This window comes from Rhinopithecus roxellana, chromosome 2 (assembly GCF_007565055.1).
Source record: "Rhinopithecus roxellana isolate Shanxi Qingling chromosome 2, ASM756505v1, whole genome shotgun sequence".
NCBI classification, from domain to species: Eukaryota; Metazoa; Chordata; class Mammalia; order Primates; family Cercopithecidae; genus Rhinopithecus; species Rhinopithecus roxellana.
Window position 1 is genome coordinate 79,321,597 of NC_044550.1, and position 22,560 is coordinate 79,344,156.

Sequence of the window (22,560 nt, forward strand, 5' to 3'; positions counted from 1 at the left end):
GTTTTATGGTGCTTATAGTCTAGTATGACAAGAAATTTTTTAAAAAACAATGAGAATTCTAAACAGCGTAATAAACTTGAGAGTGTTAGGGACTGGTGGATCACGCAAATGTTCTCTGATGAGGTGGCATTTGAGCTGTGACCTAAAACATACCAAGGAACCAGCTGAGGGGGGACAATAAGTGCAGAGACCTAAACATCTGACCTATTTGAGAAGCAGAAAGAAGCCCCATGGGTTGATGGAGAGTGAGCTAGAAAATTAACACAAGGTAAGGTGAGAACGGCCTGCTTCCTAAGACCCATTTTGATTTTATTCTAAGTAAAATTGAAGCCATTGGAAGATCTTAACTAGGGGAGTAAAGAAGTTACGTTTATATTTTTAGAAGAATGGCTGTTCCATCAGGAAGAGACTGAGCAGGGACAAGAATAGAGACAGACCCACGAGGACTTGCCTGCTGGCCCGGCTGAAAGCTCACAATGGCTTGTAATCGAAGGACAGTGGTGAGGATGGAAAGAGGCGGTGAAATTCAGAATATATTTTCAACCTAGAACTTGCAGGACTTGATGATGGATTTAATGTGAGGTTAGAGAAAGAGAAGAATCAAGAAGGCATTATGGTTTGGGGATTTGAGTAACTAAGTGGATGGTGGTGTGCTTTATGGAGATAGATATTATGCGGGAATTAAAAAAAAAGTAGTGATTTAAAAACTCAGGTTTTAGCCATCTTAAAATTTTTAAAATACCTCCTAAACAAGCGAGTGGTGTTATCTGGTAGCCAGTTGCCGGTTGAATATGGGAGTAGAAAGCTCTGTGGAAAAGTGAGAGCAAGAGTTACAAATTTTGAAAACAAAGGCTTATAAATATTCCCTAAAGCTGTGGACCTTGGAATTGCTAAGGGGGAAAAGTAATTTGCATTGGAATAAAACTGACATTCTAAATTTGAACAAATTTTGAACTGGAATACCCACATGCTCAAACTGACTTCTGCCACCTTATCACTGTGGATAACAGCTGAGAATAATCTCTTTGTCACTGGTAGAGGTGATGGAGGAGTAAGGGACAGAGAACTTAAGCTTTGGGCTTTTTTCTACCAGAAATGTCACTGCAGGCAAGTCACTTAACCACTCAAAGATTCAGTTTCTTCCACTACAAAATAGGAATAACACTGCCTTTGCCAACTACAAAAGCTCAAATAAGAAGTATTTGGGGAAAGACTGTTTTATACAATAGAAATGTAAGAGAACTTATCTTTAATCTTGCATTGCACTCCATTAGGTCTCTTCATGTCCCCATGGCATGGTCCCCAAGTGACTTAGGATACATTTGGATGCCATCTGCTCAGCAAGAAAACTGACTGACAAACTTCTACCACACAGACAGCAGCATCAGGCGACCTCTCTCTCTCCCAACCCTGGTGGCTTTTGATTTTACAGAAAGCGAAAATATCTGATAAACAAAGCCCTGAGGTAGTCCTGACTCCTCAGTTACCCCAAGTAGCAACAGATGCTGCAGAGAGAGACCTGTTTCAGTGACCAATGCTCTCAGTAATTAGGCAATGGAGGGAGAAAGTAATTAGGTAAACCACATAGAAATAGAAATAAACTGTATGGGATATGTTGGTCATGGATGAAAGACAAATTTTAAAAACAGTATAAAGGAAACATTTAGGAAAAAATAACTAATAAATGATTTGCTCAATCCATGTTGAATAATCAATTTAAGCCTGTGAAGTTAAACCTGATTAAAGACATGCCGTAATTAAAAAGTTCCTACAATGTATTACTTAGAAATAAACATGACAAGAAGAATAGATCTATTTTATGTCAACACAGTTCAGTTAAATGATATAGTCCTGGCAGGAGAAATGGGAGAGAAGTTTGAGGTCTTATATACTTCTCATTTATTAATTGATATATCATATCTCATATCTGCAGGGTGCACCAAATGAGAATTTAGACCAACGTCACTAAGAACAGGCTACAATCCAACTGCAGAACATGCTAAATCTTGGTCACCAGAAAACCACTACCCACCTGACAGATGTGTAAAGAAGCTCTAATTGGTTCATTTTCTCTTCTTTCAATTAAATAACTATATCAGAAGTACAAAAACCTCATATAGGCCTTAGATAACCTTTTATTACTGTTCTCTTTCCCATTCCTGTGCTTTTAATCATAAACCACAAAGAACATGGCCTTTGGAATTAAAATCCAGATTGCTCTACATTCTAGACATATGCCTTCACACAAGTGAATGAACTTGTCTGTGAAACATAGGTAATGGGAAGCAACTGTGGAGCCTGTAATAGGAACGAAGGAGAAAATGTCAAAAGTGTTTAATGCCTTGCGCTTAGAAGGTGTTTAGCAAGTGATGGCAATTACTATGCACAAAAAGGCAGCGGACTTTTTCTACACAAAAGGGAGTAGACTCCCTGCTCAAGGAAGTTTGGAGTGTGATAAAGTGATTTATTCAAGGAAATATTAACCATACGTTAACCAACCACTTACACTAATTCATTTAATCATCACAAGAACTTTATAAGGTAAATAGTAATATCCTTCCCATTTTCCAGATAGGAAATAGAGATTCAGAAACATTGGGCAATTTTTCTAAGGCCTTATAACTATAGAGTAGCAAAGACAGGATTCAAACACTAGCAAGTTGGCATCATACTCCTAGTTCTTAGTTGGAAGCTATACTGCCTCCCTACTTAGGCTCAGTTTCAGCCTGGAATGCAAATCCATTTCTATTTATTGCCTTTATTTTTGTTGTTGAGTTGTTGGTGAATGCTTGTTCTGAAAAATATCTCCTTGAAAGTACTGCTAGTTATCCGATGCTCTCAAAATTGACATAGCTCAAAGAAAGGCTCAATGGGAAAATTATTGCCTACATAAGTAGGCAATTAGAGGCACAGCCTGCCTAAAAAGTCCTCTCTGTCCAGCTCAGCATGGCCTGAGCCTCCTCTGAGTTTCATCTAGCACAGCCCCAGAGGCAGTAAGACTCAATACATCATGATACCTACACATAATTTGGTGGCAATAAAAATGTTTAAAGACTTGTGTTCATTTAGAATTTTAAAGTGAGTCTCTGATATACATGCGACAATTATAGAATATTGCAAGAGAATTTCTAGAGCTTTAATTTATTTTAGAGTGGAATTATAAGCAATATAGAGGGAAATGTAAATGAGCATTAAATGTATCACCTTGGAAAATGAGCTCTAGGATTTCATGTATTTTTCTATTTCTTTTTTTCTGAATTCTCTCTCGAGTTCCTCCTAAACCAACTGAAATCCTGCTCATTCTTTAAGACTTGGTCCAAATGCCTCCTCCGTTGAGATCTGTTTTCTATGCCATTGTTATAATGAATTATACTTGCTCAGCCCTTCTATAGTTCTTGGCTTATGCCTTTATTTTGCCCTTATCACAATCTGCCTGACATTATTAAAGTTGTTTATCCTCATCACCTCCTGAAAACTCCTAGGAAGTACGAATCAACGAGGAGGGGGATATTGACTGATGGTTAAAAGCAGGAGCCTCTGAATCAGACAAAACTCAGCTTAGATCCTGACTCCATCATTCAACTTCTGTAAGATCTTCAGAAAGTAGACCTTTGAGAATCTAAGATTCTTAATCTGTCCAGTAATGGCAATATGGGAGGAGATATTATGTTATGAACTCAGACTCCTGGGTTCAAAGCTTAGGCTCACTACTTTACCTGTTTATATTTAAGTTTTCTTACATAGAAATCAGGGTTGATAAAAGAGCAATTACTCATAATGAAATAAGAAGTAATTAATATATGTAAATTATTTAGAACAGCATATGGCAAACAAGTAAGCACTCAATAAATGTTAGTTACTTTTAATATTATTATCCTGTAGAATTGTGGTGAGAAACACATGACATGCTGTTTGTAAAGTTAAGCCCATAATAGATGCTGAAAAAAATGGTAGTTGTTGCTGTGTCCTCCTAGGGCTTTGAACAATGACTTCTCATTAGAAGGCGCCCAGAAAATGGTAGTTCAGGGAAATCCAATGTTTTATAAGGGATGTGTTATACTACAAGAAGCAAGAAGGCCAGGTGTGGTGGTTCATGCCTGTGCTCCCAGAACTTTGGAAGGCTGAGGTGGTAGATTCACTGGAGCCCAGGAGTTCAAGACCAACCTGGGCAACATAGTGAGAACTCCCTCTCTACAAAAAATAAAATTAAGAAAACTAGTCAGGCATGGTTATGAGCACCTGTGGTCCTAGCTACTCGGGAGGCTGCTGGCAGAAGGATTGCTTCAGCCCAGGAGTTAGAGGCTGCAGTGAGCTATGATTATGCCACTGTGCACTAGTCTACGTGACAGGGTGAAACCCAGTCTAAAAACAAACAAACAAACATAAAACAAAACAAACAAAATAATCAAGAAAATAGATGGCAATCAACTTATAATGAGGCAACAAAATATAAAATAAGGCAAGCACAGGCCTTGTTTAATTCTTAGCAGTTGCTCCTCTTATCGCATCCCATGTGGTGAAGTAAGAGTTTTATCAATAGAATAAATGTGAAAATATACCTCTGTGCTTGGTATTCCCTTCAGCTAGCATACCATGTAGAAGGTAAAAATACTGAGGAAGATATACTAAAACCCTCCATTCTCCCACTGGAGTTTTAAAAAAGTTAGAGCTCTATAATCATTTATAGAACATAGACCAGCAAGAGAGTAGGACTGTGAACATAGAAGATAATTCATAAATTGGGCCTCCTATGATTTTTCCTTTAGAAAAACATATAAAACAATGGCTGATTTATAGCAATTTATAAAGAATAAGTGGACCTGACATGCAGGTTAATGAAGGCCCTTGCAAGTTGTAAATGCTGTGTCTGTAAAGAGATGAGACATTTTCTTGTGCAGATTGTCAGTGGGGCACATTTCTATACATTTTTAAATACCGAGCACAGAAAACTGATCACATGATTTTATCTTTTTTTTTCCCCCTAAATGGGCTATTAAAATACAGTACCTGCATATACAAAATCCAAAGTCAGTTCACATTATTTAATACATGACCTAACAGACAAAGTATTTAGAATCAGCCCTCTCCTGGACAAAGCCTTAACCACCAGAGGGGATAAGCACTCCTTATTTATAGCCACTATAATATTTGAATTAACCTACCTGAGGACTTCTTGTCATTGTACTGGGACATATTGTTGTGAAAACACTGAATTTAATCATTAAACTCTAGGATGGTACACATCATTTACCTGGTACAGACGTATACTGAATTGCATATCTACACGACACTTCTTTCCATCATCCACTTCCATAGAAAAAATAGACCTTCTACGACTGGTGGCTTACAGAGTGAATATGAAGTTAATTTCCTATTTAAAAAACCTTTATGTATTTTTTATATATTAAAAACATTTTTATATATACCACTCTTCTCTAAGGATCAGGATGTAGATGAATCAAAAATCCTACTTGAGGAGAATACTATTTTCATTTTCCTTCTAGAAATACAAGATGGCGGGCCTTTCTATATGTAGCTTGTATAATAAATAATTATTTATTGTGTGTCTTTTTTGTATGTTCTGAATTTGGAGCTTTCATCTTGTTCCAAACACCAACCATCTGCTCATACAGCTCTCCTACTCTAGAATGTAATTTCCCCTTTCCTCTAATTATTCTAATCCTGTTTCCTTTCTTCAAAAATTGGCTTTAGTCAGTCTTCCTTAGTTAGCCTCAGTGACTACTCTTTCTCATAAAATTTTTACGCAATCCCTAATGTTCTTAGGTACCCTAGGAAATAGTTCAGCTGTTAAATGATTTTTAATGATTTTAAGAGTAGTAGTTTAATTTCTCTAATTCTATTTAGAGTTAATTAAAGGCAAAAAGCAGAGTTTTACTTCTTAAGATATGCCACTTTTCTTGCTCAGTGCATTCAGGTTATTTATTAAAAACAACAACAACACTTGATTATGAAATTTACATGTGTAGTTTGCAAAGACTTTACAAGACATAGAAGAACGTAACAAAGGAAATAAAAATTCTACCAACTGATGAGAACCATGATTGAAGATACACACACCTTCCAATCTTGTTCTCTTGCACACAGAGACACAGATAGTTAAATAAAGGCCATATTGTGCATATAGTTTGTTATCCCGCTTTTAAAACTTTCATATTCTTTTGTGTGATGAAATATCCTTCTGATAAATGATTTTTAATGACTGATTAATATCCTATCTTATGAACGTATGTTTCACTTTAAAAATTAAACAATAACTTATGCTGATCAACTCTGAGTTGGGGATGAAATACAGTGGCTTTTACTTTCTTTCATCCCTCCTGAATTTGACATAGAAGAAAAGCCAGGGAATGAGATGGCAAAACAGAAAAAAAGAGGGTTAAATATGTCTAAAAATGTATGATGGATGGCCACATTCTAGATATAATTATGATGTGTTTCTACATTGCCTATTGTTTATTTTTGTGATAATTTTTGCTATATTAATATAAAATTATAGCAGCTAATGTAGATTTACCCATTTTAGAGAAAACCGAGAAATAAAGGCTTTGTTAAATAATTTGAATCACAGGTTACTCCTATTTTATGTGCCAGTAAAACCTATGGTGAAGCAGTCAGCACATTTTAAATTTAAGAGAAAAAATTTTTTGAAGAAAATTTTTCTACACATAATATATGGATTCTTAAAAGAAAACAGCTCCACAAAAGGCAAAAGATCTAACAATCTGTTGGCTTCAAATCCCGTATCTCTCCATCCTTTACTCACTAGATGTTCAGCAGCATCCAAACCAGGCCTGATCCCATTATTCAGATAGCTGCAGTTTAGTTAAAGGTGAAAGTGAGGGGACAATACAAGAAGCATGAGAGTAAGGTCTCACTGGCTCAGCACGTAGTCTATCCTGCAGTTGTCCTACTCTGATCTTGGGATTTCAGTAGCCCAGCAAATGGTCCTCCACTATCTTGCCATTTTCCCTGTGGCTTTTTTTGTTTTTTGTTTTTTGTTTTTTACCTCAAAACCAGAACAACATGTAACTTGGTTTCATTCCTGGTCAAATCACTAACCTAATTTACTACCCTTTGATCCCAATATTCCCATTATAAGAACCCTATTATGTGTTATTTAAATGTCTAGTATAGCTCGTCCCCTCCTACTTGGAAAGTCACCCAATTCTTACGGTCAATATGGACAATATCCAAATTAGTATCCATACCCTGCATAAGCACATAGAGGTCTTCTTTGAATTCTATATCTAAAATAGTCTCTCTTTCGCCCAAGTCAAGTGCCTATCCCCCAGATATGTTCTATCCAGTGGCCTATCTTTCTGTCTACATAGAACTTAACACTATCTGAAATGATTTTATATATAGGTTTTCTATGCCTCTCCCAATATAATTTAGATGAGCAAATGACCTGTGCTTATTAAGGCTTTCACTCTAGCTTCCAAGCCCCCATTCCTATCATAATCAACCCCAAAGCTTGTTGACATGTACAAAATGTATCTTTTATTGTATCCCGTATCTGGTCATTTGGCTTGCATTGAGTATGAGCCATCAAGGAATAAATTAATTTCAAAAACATTACTTCAGAGTGTCAAGGAAAGAACACATGGAACACATATGCAAACATATGCATGCCATTCTTTCCTATGTATTTAATAGGTATTAGTATCTATTGTTTTGGATTTATAGTATATGTTGATGTACGTATAAAATATGAAGACATTCTCAGAAGCATTCTATTGACTCTAGACATAATAAGTGGAGGTGAATAATTTCCAGGAGAAAAACCTTAAAGTAGTTCATAGAAATGTATTTTATATACTTGTCAAGATCAGTCTTCTTTATACATTTTCCACAATTGTTTCCATAAAGAAATGTCCTTAGTTTTTAAGAAATGATCCCTCTTCTTAAATGCCAACTTTATTGAAATCAAAACAACTTCATTAAACCATAAACAAACTCAGTGTTCTCTTAGGTGTTTAACTATTTCTTTCTTTGTGAAAAAAAAAAAAAAAAAAAAGTATTGATACACTCGAAGAAACAAAATATGAGGAAATAGAGTTGCAGTTGTAGGGGTGAATTATTTAATTTAAACGCAGTCAACCTTTAGAAATACAGTTAACAATGGACAAGAGATACTCAGTTTTTCAGTACATGCTTATCTTGTGCTCAAGATGCTTTTAGCCAATTAGCTTGCTCAATTGACTAAGTATCTCCTATCTTATTTGGATAAGAAAGGAACTTCAGCAGAGGAACTCAATAAGCAGAGGAACTTCAACAAGATATAATTATTATATAGCAGCACACAAACAAAGCGGACACAAATCCTTGATGGAAAATAACTTATACAAAGCAAGATGGTATCTAACAAATTGGTCGGTGTGGCTGCTTTCCTAATTTAAAAAGCAAGGCCATTGAAATTCCTAAATAATTTGAATACTTTGGTTAAGAGTAGAGAATCAAATACCAAAGATTTCCTTAAAAAAATTAGATGAGGCCGGGCGTGGTGGCTCAAGCCTGTAATCCCAGCACTTTGGGAGGCCGAGACAGGCGGATCACGAGGTCAGGAGATCGAGACCATCCTGGCTAACACAGTGAAACCCCGTCTCTACTAAAAAATACAAAAAAACCTAGCCGGGCGAGGTGGCGGGCGCCTGTAGTCCCAGCTACTCGGGAGACTGAGGCAGGAGAATGGCATAAACCCGTGAGGCGGAGCTTGCAGTGAGCTGAGATCCGGCCACTGCACTCCAGCCTGGGTGACAGAGCAAGACTCCATCTCAAAAAAAAAAAAAAAAAAAATTAGATGAAAAAGCCCTCTACCTTACTGAATTTCTTTTTCCTAGAATTTGTTCTTGTTTTATTTCTGATTAAATAAATATGCACACCCTTAAACATGATACAAATATCTAAGAAGCTATTATTCTTTCATTAGTTGTTAGGAAATGAATAGAAGTGACTCATACAATAGGTGACATCGAAGGATTTGTGGGATTAAAAAATCTCAAAAAAAATGACATAAATATACAGTAAAATATACAAGGGTTTATCTGTAATATCCTTGAGAGAGCAGTTTTTAAAAATTCTTCAAGAAATGGTGTAGCTGAAGATCTTAAGCGCTAAGGAACCTAACAGTTTGGGGACTATGTCTTCTAGGATCAACAACAAAGTTCCATGATGACTTGAAAAAACATTCATCAAGCATTTCTTGCCATTTGATAAGATAGAATTATTTGGTGTTGTTTCTTAGCATATTTTAAAAATAAATATAAAAAAAGGAAATTGAAGATTTTTATACTGGAAGAACATTATTATGAATAAATTCTTGCAGCTACTAATCTCTTAATTCTGTGATTCAAAAACGGAAATACAAGTGATGATAGTGTTGTTACTGAAATTTACTTGGCTTTCTAAACAAACAGCATAGTTAGTCTTTGAACAAGATAGATTCTCTTAATTGCACTAGAAGACAGGTATTTGGCTCAGGTATGCCATTTCTTGAAGGCTGGCCACCACATTTGCCTGACAATTGCCACCCTAATTGCTTCTGCTTCTTCAGATTCCCTCTTTCTCTAGCAGGCAAACAAGAAAGCTTTATTTGTGCTTGGAAATACATCAAATCACTCTAATGAAACTTCACTTTTCAGAAGTACTGTCAAAAATGTACAAAGTGAGTTTCTTCTCTTAAAAATGAAAGATGGATAGATGTAAGCTCAAGTAGTAAGAGTGAAGAGTGCCTAGCCTTTCTTTTGCTCTTCAGCTCCATTTCCAAAAACATGTTTTTTTATATCTGATACAATCTGAAAACTCTCTAGAGAAAGAGAGAGAGAAAAAAAGAATAGCTTCATTTTTGACACTGTAAAATTTTCTTGAGTTTTTCACATTTCTGCCTGTTTCTCAATACCTGGAAAAATTTAAGTCTTTAATATTTAATTTATAGCACATTTTTAGCTATATTTGTAACAAAGAATGTTCAAATAATGAATTACATATCAACTATGGTCTCAATAAGTTATATTTTAAAATAAAATATTTTTAGCAAAAAACATAAATATAAAACATAATAAAAATGCATGTTCCTAAAATACTTAGAAATTCCAACCACTAAAACCCAGGATAGAGTATGTATACTGGGTTTTAGTATTTCCATTTGCTCCCCAAACTTTAGAAAATATATGTTAAAATGTAAAAATGTTTATACTATAATACTATATGTGGTCTCTGTATATGAAATTGAATATGTGCATGTATTAGTCTATAAAACTTAGTTTAAAATAACATGTAAAAATACTACTGTCTTTCCGAAATAATTCAGAACCATGAAAGGGAAAAAAAAAGACCAGTCGATATAGTGCATATATATGAACCACATTTTTACCTTAAGTACCTCTTGGTAGCTAATTTCCTAATGGTATTTTTGCAGTCATACTTAATTCAAATATAAAGTAGTTTCCACTCATTAGTTAAGTAGTGGACTGGTCTCAGAATGCACACTTTTAATTCATCCTTGGACGAAGTTACAAATTTTTACATGTGACAGATATTTAGAGTTGCTTAAACAAGTCAAAGCTTGATTAAAAGTTAAATTCTCACATGTCACTGGCATGTTCACAAAAATCAATATGGAAGAGTCAGGGAATGTTCTTGAATAAGACAGAAATGGGCAAGAATCCTGGAAATGCCATAAAGAACACAAAGACAAACTATAGGTGGCCAATCTCCAGCCCAGGTATAGAAAATTAGACAAACAGAGTTGCAGGAATGTTGGTTAGCAACAAAATGCAGTCACTATGTTAGAATGAGTGCTGGGCATGGAATGTGTGATCAGTAGACCTGGTTGAGAGGCAAAACTATCACCACTGAACCTTGTATCCTTGGGCAGCAAGTTAATTCCTATAAATTTGGAGAAAATAACACCTACCTTATAGAACAATTTTAAAAACAGAACAATGTTCATAAAAATTTGTAAAATATGTATTGATGTAAGCAATGTACCTATACTTTGCAAAATACTACACAAATTCTTATATTTATTGATACAAATAAGATGGAATTTCTTACCAAGGATGAATTCCAACTGTGGTTCATTTGGAGTCTTCTGGATACCTATAAATAATAGATGCAAATTCAGCTTTAAAAAAAAATCAAATTATCAAGAATATGTCAATATATATTACTATGCTTCATCGTGACCAGAATGAATAAATACATTATTTGGCAGAATGAATAAACTTGGTTTATCAGGCCTATAAATAATCAGTTCTCAGGGCAGGGCATAATATTTGTTGCAGAACTAGATGTGACTTAAGATTTGATTGGTCATTTTATCTCTATGGTTATAAAGAAACCAAGAAATGTTGTTTTTGTAAGCCATGGCAAACAGAAAACATATTTTACAACTGTGTTTCTTTTGGATGCAATGTAGACAGAAGTGTATCCTTCATAAAGAACCCCCTTACCAAAATACTCTCTTAAATGGATTTTTTCCAAGCTACTCTGACCTGCTGTAAATAGTAAATCAATAACAAAAAAGATATCTTCAGCTAGGTTATGATGGACATTATAGTGCTGGTTATTCTACTAATTTATTAATAGCTCAAATCAACATTTTATAAAATGTTTCCATTCTTTCGGTTAGCAATGTTTAAAAAATATAACAAGATGGCTAAATAATTTAAGATGAAGTAGGAGGGAAAGTGAGTCTGGGGACAAAGGTACGGAAATGGAACCATCTAATGGCTAGAAGGTAGAGTGATCAGATTGTGGGAAGTGATATGGGTAGATGCCTGAAGACCACACACAGTGTAGAAGCTTCCTAAACAAGAGTGGATGACTGGATGTATGAATGGATGCCATTTGTTACAACTCAAGGGTGGCCAAATAAGTAAAACTAAAATGTATGGAAAAGTAAACTATTTAGCAATAAATGAAAGAATATTATACAAATCCTTTCCTTGCTTATTTTTGCTGGTGCATTCATCAGATACTATTTAAATTTACTGGCATTTGGTCACTAATACATTTTAAGAATTACCCTTTTGTACAAAAATTAACTGCTTTTTATTCACAGAGTTATTTATTTACTTATTTATTTTTGCACAGTAACTGTATATTTTTTTCTTCTGTTGATATTTAGCAATTGCTTTGGTTAACAATTTTTAGATTTTACAAGAGAGGTTAAAGTGACAATCATTAGGTAGGCTTTTGTGAACTTGAAATGTCTGGAATTTTTAAAAGGTCATTAACAATCAACTCTGCTTTAAACATTGACAACCAAATTTCTCAAAAATGCCTCCAACCAATACAATTTTCTAAAGATTAGCTTTATAATGTAAATTAAAAGAGAAGGTTAGGCATATATTGGCCAGTGTTAATAATTGGACTATAGGAATCTTCTGAAAAGAAAAGAAAAAGGCATAATTCATGCTAAACAATAAAACCCAAACCCTAGAATTTTAAATATAAAAGCAAACATACAATTCTTCCAATGATTTTAATTACTTGAGTAATAAAAAATGAATTTTAATGTTCACATGCAAACTTGACCAAATCTCCACTGGCTCTGTATTTGTGGCTTAGTGCTCTTTGGTATGGCAGTGACAGTCTAAATTTCCAGTGTAACCATTGTTTTCTTAATGGTTTCAACTTAACTTCCTTTTGGGTTTAAAGAGAGAATTTCTACAGTATAAAAAATATTCCCATATAAGATTATATAAATACCAATAGAAGTTATTCTTAGAAAGTATTAGTGTCTAGAGGGTATACTTAAAAAGTATTAGGCTCTTAATATATATTCAAGAGCTTTGATCTTGTTACTTGATATTTAACCGTTTCATAGATTATCATCTATCTTACCCAAGACAAAAGATGAGAGGCATATCATACACTCACACCACCAAGGCAAATAGTGCAAAGGAAAAAATATTTAGGTAATTTCATGCCATTTGTTAAAACCGAAGTTCCTATGAATCTATGAATACATATATATGTGTGTATGTTTCGTCCACCCAATTTGCATCTTTAGATGCAAAAACAGGGAGGGATACACACATACTTACTCGTGAACTGACAGTCCCCGGGATCACTGGCCTGGGCTGTAGGAAGAAAGTGCTGCCCTTCTTCTGATGCCCCTTCCTCTTTAATTTCCATGATCAACCTTCACAGTTTTAAAATTTTCCAAATTTTCTTGTCCCAATGTCACTTCCAGTGATTTCTGGTTTAATGTAGATGTATCTTCACACTAAAGATCTGATATCCCACTCTGAAATTCTGTACCTAGGAAACATCAAAAGTTAAAATTTCAGTCATATTGGAGTTCAGTACAAAGCTAAAAATTAAAGGTAGGTAGAGACTGCAACTACATTCAAATAAACTTTCTTCCTGCCTACTCCACTCATACTTTCAGGACCATTCCACACAATTAATGCATCATAAAGTCTAGGTTTAATAGGTATTCTCAAGGCAATTATTACATAGTCATATGAAAGATTTCTAAAACATGACAGGTATATTATTTCTCTTCTAGTTCATTCTGAAAGATAGCAGATAGCTGTAGAGGCTGCTAACTTAGTATAAAACCTAATTTAGCAGCAAGAGCATGTAGCATCTTGTCAAGACATTACCATGTTTTGGCAAGGTGAATATTACTATCGTTCTTTCCATTAGAATTGCCCTTTACGCTCATCTCTCCATCCACCCTTGTTAGAACATTATTACTGACCACATAAAAAATAATTTGGCATGACATTCTTCTTCCAAGATGAGCCAACAGGTTATACAGGAGAGTTTCCAACCTCATTATTATCCATGGAGTCTTTTGCTGCTCTGCTTGATAAAGGTGTAATTGTTTAATGATCATGGTATATGCTGAAAAGAACGAATCATTCTTCTAAAAAGCTAAAGCTCAAGGGGAAATGAAAGCAATAGAAAAATTGATGAAAATTAGCATGGGGAAAGAAAGACACTCCAAGAATTTAATACCCTGTCATACAGACAGCCTCAAATACTTACAAATTCATTTTGATATTTAGCATGATATATATGACCAAGAATAAATTTTTTTAAAAAATCAATGTTGTTTTAAATCAAGTTACCAGCTGAATTAAAATGTTTAAAAATATTTAAATATCTGTCCAATGCCATGTAATGAGGTAGCAGTAGTCAAGTTTGGTTTGGAATATTAATAAGGTCTCAAACTTCACAAACCAACAGCCTCACTCTGTGGTTCTTGGTAAAGTGGTTTCATTTATAATTCAGCTCTAGTGTGAAAAAATCTGGCAGTAATTAAATTCAAAAAGCTTCTTGAATTTTTAGAAAATAGTAGAATAAAATTATGGATAAATACATATTGGCTTCTAAGGATGCAATCAAGAATATTTCTGGGGATAGAAGGCTATTGCACCATCAATTAGACCAAATCCATCAATTTAAAAATTATGTTTTGAATTAATAATAAAGCTTGAACAACGATCATGCTTCCTAATTTTTTTTTACCATTAAATTTAGAAGTCTTTTCTGATAAGAACACACACACTTCATAGCACCACGTTCTCCCAAAGACCTATGACAAATGCTAACAGTGAGATAATATCTGTAGCAGACTGCAAGGCATGTGTGACTTGGACGTGAGGACTATATAATTTGTTAACTTCACTATATTTCTTGACCAAAGACTCAATCCACAATCCTGATCAGTCATCTTCAAATGCGAAAAGGAGGCAATATGATGAATCCTAGCAAAATAACACTTTAGCACACTATCGGTGAATAATTAATGAAATAAATGTCTAACTCTGTGTATCGGTATATGTGCACTTGTATAATTTGAGGATGGGAGGAGAAGACTGATGTAAGATGTCTACAAAGGCTCATTAATGTGGTCCCATTTTAAGCATACTACCCATGCAAAACTAATTCGCTAAGTGAAAATAAATTCAATTTTAGAGAGAATGAAGTTAAATACACAAAACAAGAATTATGAGATAACCTCTTGATATTCGTTTATTTTCACTGAGGACAAACTTAAGATTTGGTACTTGTTATCCAAGCACACACTTCAGAAGGAATTAGTCACAAAGCTCATGAAAGTAACTGCATTTTTAGCTGTTAAATAGAGCATTTACCTATGGTTATAACATACAACAGTTTATTTTCTGTGCCTACTTGCAAAATTTTTTCCACAATAATAGACTGTGGTTGTTGTATACCACAAGCATGTTTAAAAGAGATAGCTTTTAAGCATAGTTCTACTCAGGCCAGTTCTCACATCTTTTATCTTACTCAGAAGAGGTACAAGCTGAATGGTCATCATACTCATAATACTCTTGGTTCTCTCACCCTCCCCCAGGGACAAAAGATGATTGGTAGTTATAGTTCAGTTACGTTTAATTGAACAATATTTCTTACTGACCACTACAATAACAGATATTTGTTAATATTTTGTACATCTCACAGTATAAACGGCAATCTGACAGACACATAAAATCATGCAAGAAGGTTATTATTAATTAGGAAGACAAGACTAACAACACACATTGAAAAACAGGAGACATTACATAATGAGGGGGCAAATGTGATGCACTCAACATTAGTACAGTGCTGTTCCCTCACTAGTGATAGGTAAATCAAGTAGCATCTTTGTATCAAGCTAGTGTTCTGGTAGCAAATTGCAGGTACAGGAGATTGGTGTTAAGGAGAATGCCCTTAGTTGTTATGGTTCCTTTTTAATAGCATATTTCAGGGATAGTGTTGTATATCAGAGTTCTCATCAAATTTGAGATTTTTAAAAAACGGAAATAGAGATTAAAAGAAATAAGAAAGATAAAGAGATTAAAATAAAAAGTACAGAAGATGAAAGGAGCAGTAAGAGGTGTCAGATTTCTTAGTGATTACATGTAAAAAGTTATAATGAGGGCAATCACTTTGCAAATATTAAATAATGCAACTTATTTACCTCACAGTCATCTATAGAGACCAAGACATGTTATTTTTTAGTCCAGTGTAGAAAATGGCAAAACAAGTTTGAAGAAACAAGGTGTGCTAAATCCTCTACCTCTCCTTTAGTGAACTACAGTGATGTACCTGTATGGTCAAATTCCAAAATTTTTACATAATGAGCTGAAGACACTCTTGAAATCCATGAAGTTGGAATCAGAGGTAGACAAAGACAGGTAAGGGAGACCAAGTCAGGGTTCAGGGAGTGGTGCTTCTCTCTAGGACTTTAAATCCCTGAAGGGAGGAGAACTCACTGGTGGATGGCAAGTGGATGTCCTGTCTCCATTGCAAATATAGGAGGAGCCATCTTTCAGGTTGTCCCTGTGGAAACTTTGAACTTTCTAGTGGGAGTGAAGAGAGTCCAAAAATCAGATGGGCAGAGGGACACGGCCTCAGTTTAAACCCAGCGTTTCCCTCTGCTCCTCTCACTCATGGATGAACCTGAGAAAAGACTCCTGGCTCTCAACGTGTGGATAAAAAGGAAGCTGAGCTGAGACCTAGCACATGTTTCTTATAAAAGGGATATGGTGACCCTGCAGCAGAGGTTATAGTGTTGACTTTCTAGGCCAAGAAGCAGATAGAGGATATGGCCAAAACTCAGTAGGTTTTCTTTGCCATCTAGAGACAAGATGAGGCCAGTTAATCAGAAAGCATGAGAGAGGACAATCTATGTAGCAAGGGTGTCCAATCTTTTGGCTTTGCTGGGCCACATTGGAAGAAAAAGAATTGTCTTAGACCACACATAAAATGCACTACCAGACAGCTGATAAACTAGGGAAAAAAATCACCAAAAAAACTCATAATGTTTTAAGAAAGTTTACAAATTTGCGTTGGGCCACATTCAAAGCAATCCTGGGGCCGCAGGTTGGACAAGCTTAGGCTACAGGTTACTCCAGCCAGATGGGGGAGCAGTGACTGGGCCAGGATTGCTGTGTCTCAATGGAGGATAGCAAGTATCCACCCAGTAACAGCATGAGTCCAACGAGTTCCATTTGTCCCATGCCACATGGTCATGTGAGACCCTTTTTCTCACACAAATGATACTATCTTAGAAAAAGAAGCAGGGAAAAGGGGAGTTAGCATAAAGATACTTAAACACAAGTGTTTTCAATAGTAGTGAATAGAAAGTTAAAAACTTCTATTCGTTTACTTTTGTTTTGTTTAGTTTTGTGCTCTCATTTAGTGAGTGCTTATTATGACCAAAATATGAAGAAAAAAAGTCCTTTCAATAAGAATGAAACTTGCCATTCCTACCACAAATTTAATTTTTTTCTAGTTAAAATCACTTTTAATGAAATGTTTTAAAAATCCCTACATAGTTCTCCCTTTAAGATAAAAAAAAGTACAGGAATTTATTGGGGGCAAGGAGGGGGGGCCAAGATGGCCAACTAGAAGCAGTGGTGATCAGAGGATTTCATCTAAAAGAAGCAAAAGAGCATACAAATCCTGTACCAGCCACCAAAGTATCCAGTTCTGTCATCAGGACTGGCTGGCATGATCCAGAGAGAAAAAGGAAAAGCAGTGTGGTGTGGCTGCCCACCTGAGAGCCACACAGGGCAGGGGAACCCCCACACCCAGACAAGGGAGGCAGGAAGTAAGTGTGCTACCCAGCCTGGGGAACCTTGCTTTTTCCAAGGAACTGTGCAACCCATAGATCGGGAAGATCCCACTCATGAACCCATGCCACCAGGGCCTAGGGTCCCAACCACAGAGCCACGCAGATTCTCAACAGCCACTTGACTGGAATCTGCTTAAGTCTGCCAAGCTTGTGGGGGGAGGGGCGGCATCACCACTGCTGCTGTTGCTTGCTGTCTAAGCCTTATGAGTTCCTTGGGGGAGGGGCAGCAGCCAACATTGCAGCTGCTAGCTACCTAAAACACTAAATTCCCAGTGGGGAAGGGTGGCAGCCATCACTAAAGCTCCAGGCCACACTTTTCCCCTGCTGAAGCCAGGGAGGCTGGATGGCAGGGTCCCAAGAGGCATTCCCCACAGCCCAGTTACCAGCTATGGCAGACTACGGCCAGACTGCCTCTTTAAGCCAGACACTGACCCATCCCTCCTCACTGGGCGAGGCCTCCCTACAACTCCAGCCAGGGGCTCAGGGACAGAACTCTGATCTCCCTGAGCCTGAGCCCCTAGAGAAAGGGGTGGCCATAGTCTCTGTGAACCAGCAGACTTAGTCTTTCCTTCTGCTAGCTCTGAGGAATCCAGGCAGCCCAGAAGAGCAGGTTTCCCTTAGGCGCAGCACATTCCCTCCACCATGGGACAGCGAAAGTGCTTTGTCAAATGGGTCCTGCTTACCATGCCACCCAACTGGGTGAGACCCCCCACAGGGGTCATCAGACACCCTATATAGGAGCATTCCTACTGGCATCAGATCAGTGCCTCTTGAGGTCAGAGATCCCAGAGGAAGGAGCAGGTACCCATCTTTTCTGTTCTCCAGCCTCCTCGAGTGACATCTCCAGGTGCAGGAGCAAACCAGATGAATGGGGCCTGAAGTGAACCTCCAGCAAACCACAGCAGCCCTACAGAAGAGGGAGCTGATTGGTGAAAAACAAACAAAGCAACAACAGCAGCATCAACAAAAATGTCCCCACCAAAACTTCATCCAAGGGTCAGTAGCCTCAAAGATTGAAACTAGACAAACTCATGAAGATGAGAAAGAATCAATAAAAAAAAAAAAAAAAAAAAGATGAAAACCCCAAAGGTCAGAGTGCCTCTTCTCCTCCAAATGATAGCAACACATCTCCAACAAGGGCACAGAACTGCATGGAGGATGAGATGGATAAATTGACAGAAGTAGGCGTCAGAAGGTGGGTAACAACAAATTTCACTGAGGTAAAGGAGAATGTTCTAACCCAAGACAAAGAAGCTAAGAACCATGATAAAATGTTAACAGGAGCTGCGAACTAGCAAAAACAGTTTAGAGAGGAATATAAATCACCTGATGGAGCTGAAAAACACAGCACAAGAACTTTGTGAAGCATATACAAGTATCAATAGCCAAATAAATCAAGTAGAATAATTTCAGAGATTGGAGACTATCTTGGTGAAATAAGATAGGCAGACTAGAGAAAAATCAATGAAAAGGAACCAACACAACCTTTGAGAAATATGGAATAAAATTTTCAAGAAATATGAGACTATGTAGAAAGACTGAACCTACAACTGATTAGAGTACTTGAAAGAGGGAGAATGGAAACAAGCTGGAAAACACGCTTCAGGATATTATCCAGAAGAACTTCCCCAACCTAGCAAGACAGGCCAACATTCAAATTTAAGAAATACAAAGAAACCTACTAAGATACTCCATTAGAAGATCAACCCCAAGACACATAATCACCAGATTCTCCAAGGTCGAAATGAAGGAAAAATTATTAAAGGCAGCCAGAAGGAAAGGGCAGGTCACCTACAAAAGGAAGCCCACCAGACTAACAGTGGACCTCTAAGAAGAAATCCTACAAGCCAGAAGAGACTGGGGGCTAATATTCAACATTCTTAAAGAAAAGAATTTTCAACCCAGAATTTCATATTCTAATTTCATATTCATGTGGCTTATGAAGCCAAACTAAGCTTTGTAAGCAAAGGACAAATAAAATCCTTTTCAGACAAGCAAATGATGAGGGAATTTGTCACTACCATGACTGCCTTACAAGAGCTCCTGAAGGAAGCACTAAATATTGGAAGGAAAAACCAGTACCAGCCACTGCAACAACATACCAAAATATAAAGACCAATGACACTATGAAGAAACTACATCAACTAGTGTAGAAAATAACCAGCCAGCTTCATAATGACAGGATCAGATTTATACATAACAATATCAACCTTAAATGTAAATAGGCTAAATGTCCTTATTAAAAGACACAGACTGGCAAATTGGATAAAAGGTCAAGACCCATTGGTGTGCTGTATTCAGGAGACCCATCTCATGTTCAAAGACACATGTAGGCTCAAAATAAAGGGATAGAGGAAAATTTACCAAGAAAATGGAAAGTGGAAAAAAGCAGAGGTTGCAATCCTAGTCTCTGACAAAACAGACTTCAAACTGCCACAGATCAAAAAAGACAAAGAAGGGCATTACATAATGGTAATTCATTCAACAAGAAGATCAATTTAACAAGAAGAGCTAACTATCCTAAATATATATGCACCCAATACAGGAGGACCCAGAGTCATAAAACAAGTTCTTAGAGACCTACAAGGAGACTTATGCTCCCATACAATAATAGTGGAAGACTTTAACACGCCACTGTCAATATGAGACAGATCAATAAGACAGAAAATTAACAAGGATATTTAGGACTTTAACTCAGCTCTGGATCAAGTGGGCCTAAGTTACTCTCCATCCCAAAATAACAGAATATACATTCTTCTTACTGCCACATGGCACTCTAAAATCGACCACATAATTGGAAGTAAAACACTCCTCAGCAAATGCAAAAGAACTGAAATCATAAAAGTCTCTCAGATCACAGTGCAATCAAATCAGAACTCAAAATTAAGAAACTCACTAAAAACCACAAACTACGTGGAAATTGAATAAAATTGAACAACCTGCTCCTTAATGACTCCTGGGTAAATAATCAAATTAAGGCAGAAATCAAGAAGTTCTTTGAAACAAATGAGAACAAAGAGACAATGTACCAGAATCTCTGGGATGCAGCTAAAGCAGTGTTAATAGGGAAATTTATAGCACCAAATGCCCACATCAGAAAGCTAGAAAGATCTCAAATCACCACCCTAATACCACAATTAAAAGAAATAGAAAAGCAAGAACAAACAAATCTAAAAACTAGCAGAAGATAAGAAATGACTAAGAATTGAGAAGAACTGAAGGAAAAAGAGACATGAAAAACCCTTCAAAAAATCAATGAATCCAGGAGCTGTGTTTTTTGAAAAAAAAAAAAAAAAAAAAAAATTCAATAAAATGGATAGACAGCTAGCTAGACAAATAGAGAAGAAACAGACACAGTAAAAAAAAAATGATAAAGGGGATATCACCATTGATCCCACAGAAATACAAACTACCATCAGAGAATACTATAAACACCTCTACCACATAAACTAGAAAATCTGGAAGAAATGGATAAATTTCTGGACACATACACCCTCCCAAGACCAAACTAGGAAGAAGTCGAATCCCTGAATAGACCAATAACAAGTTCTGAAATTGATACAGTAATAAATAGCCTAGTAACCAAAACAAACCCAGGATCAAGCGGATTCACAGCTGAATTCTACCAGAGATACAAAGAGGAGCTGGTACCATTTCTTCTGAAGCTATTTTAAACAACTGAAAAAAGAAGGATCTCTTCAAGGAGAACTATAAACCACTGCTCAAGGAAATACAAGGGGACACAAACAAATGGAAAAAGTTCCATGCTCATGGCTAGGAAGAATCAATATTGTGAAAATGGCCATACTGCACAAAGTAATTTATAGATTCAATTCTATTCCCATCAAACTACCATTGACACTCTTCACAGAATTAGAAAAAAAAAAGAAAAAAACTACTTTAAAATTCATATGGAACCAAAAGAGCCTGTGTAACAAATAGAATCCTAAGCAAAAGAACATAGTTGGAGGCATTGCGCTACCTGACTTCAAACTATACTACAAGGCTATAGTAACAAAAACAGCATGGTACTGGTATCAAAACCGACATATAGACCAATGGAATAGAATAGAGACCTCAGAAATAAGACCACACATCTACAAACATCTCATCTTTGACGACCCTGACAAAAACAAGAAATGGGGAAAAGATCCCTATTTAATAAATGGTGCTGGAAAAACTGGCTAGCCATATGCAGAAAACTGAAACTGGACCCCTTCCTTATACTTTATATAAAAATTAACTCAAGATGGTTTAAAGGGTTAAATATAAAACCCAAAACCATAAGAACCCTAGAAGGAAACCTAGGAAATACCATTCAGGACATAGGCATGGGCAAAGATTTTACAATGAAATTGCCAAAACAATTGCAACAAAAGCTAAAATTGACAAATAAAATCTAACTAAACTAAAGAGCTTCTGCACAGCAAAACAACAACAACAGCAAAAAACTATCATCAGAGAGAATAGGCAACCTACAGATTGGGAGAAAATGTTTGTAATCTACGCATCTGACAAAGGCCTAATTTTCAGAATTTACAAGGAACTTAGACAAATCTACAAGAAATAAACAATCCCATCAAGACATTAAATGCCTTATACATGTAAAGATGTTTGGTAGCCTAAAACAATTATTTATAAATTTCTTGTGAATAAATCACAGACATAAAATCTATAGATGAGCTAAACCTTTAGGGAATGCACACTGTGGGGCCATGGGGTGCACCACTCAGATGTCCCATCAAAAGACCTGCTGTGAGAAATACGTGTGGCTGAGCCTTGAGCCTCCATGTCTGCAGAGTACTCCAAGGTCCTCAGGAAGGCTATGTGCTTCCTAGATTGTTTCCAGTGCCTACCCAGGCAGAAGTATTATAGTCAGGCCATTTCTGCCTGATGCGGGATTTTGCTAACAAGCAATCTTTGCTCTGGGGCTG

At 36.3% G+C, this 22,560-nt stretch overlaps 1 protein-coding gene across 4 annotated transcripts in view; it reads right to left on the reverse strand.

The window, feature by feature from the left end:
- The window catches only part of INPP4B (inositol polyphosphate-4-phosphatase type II B), an 855,326-nt gene that overhangs the window by 392,387 nt on the left and 440,379 nt on the right, over positions 1–22,560 (reverse strand). For all 4 annotated transcript variants that reach the window (XM_030917305.1, XM_030917308.1, XM_030917317.1 and 1 more), the window contains 2 exons: positions 13,074–13,290; positions 11,077–11,121 (listed from right to left, as the gene is read on the reverse strand). In XM_030917305.1, the coding sequence (XP_030773165.1) occupies positions 11,077–11,121; positions 13,074–13,164 (136 nt within the window). In that variant the 5' untranslated portion in view covers positions 13,165–13,290. The remainder of the gene's footprint in view (positions 1–11,076; positions 11,122–13,073; positions 13,291–22,560) is intronic.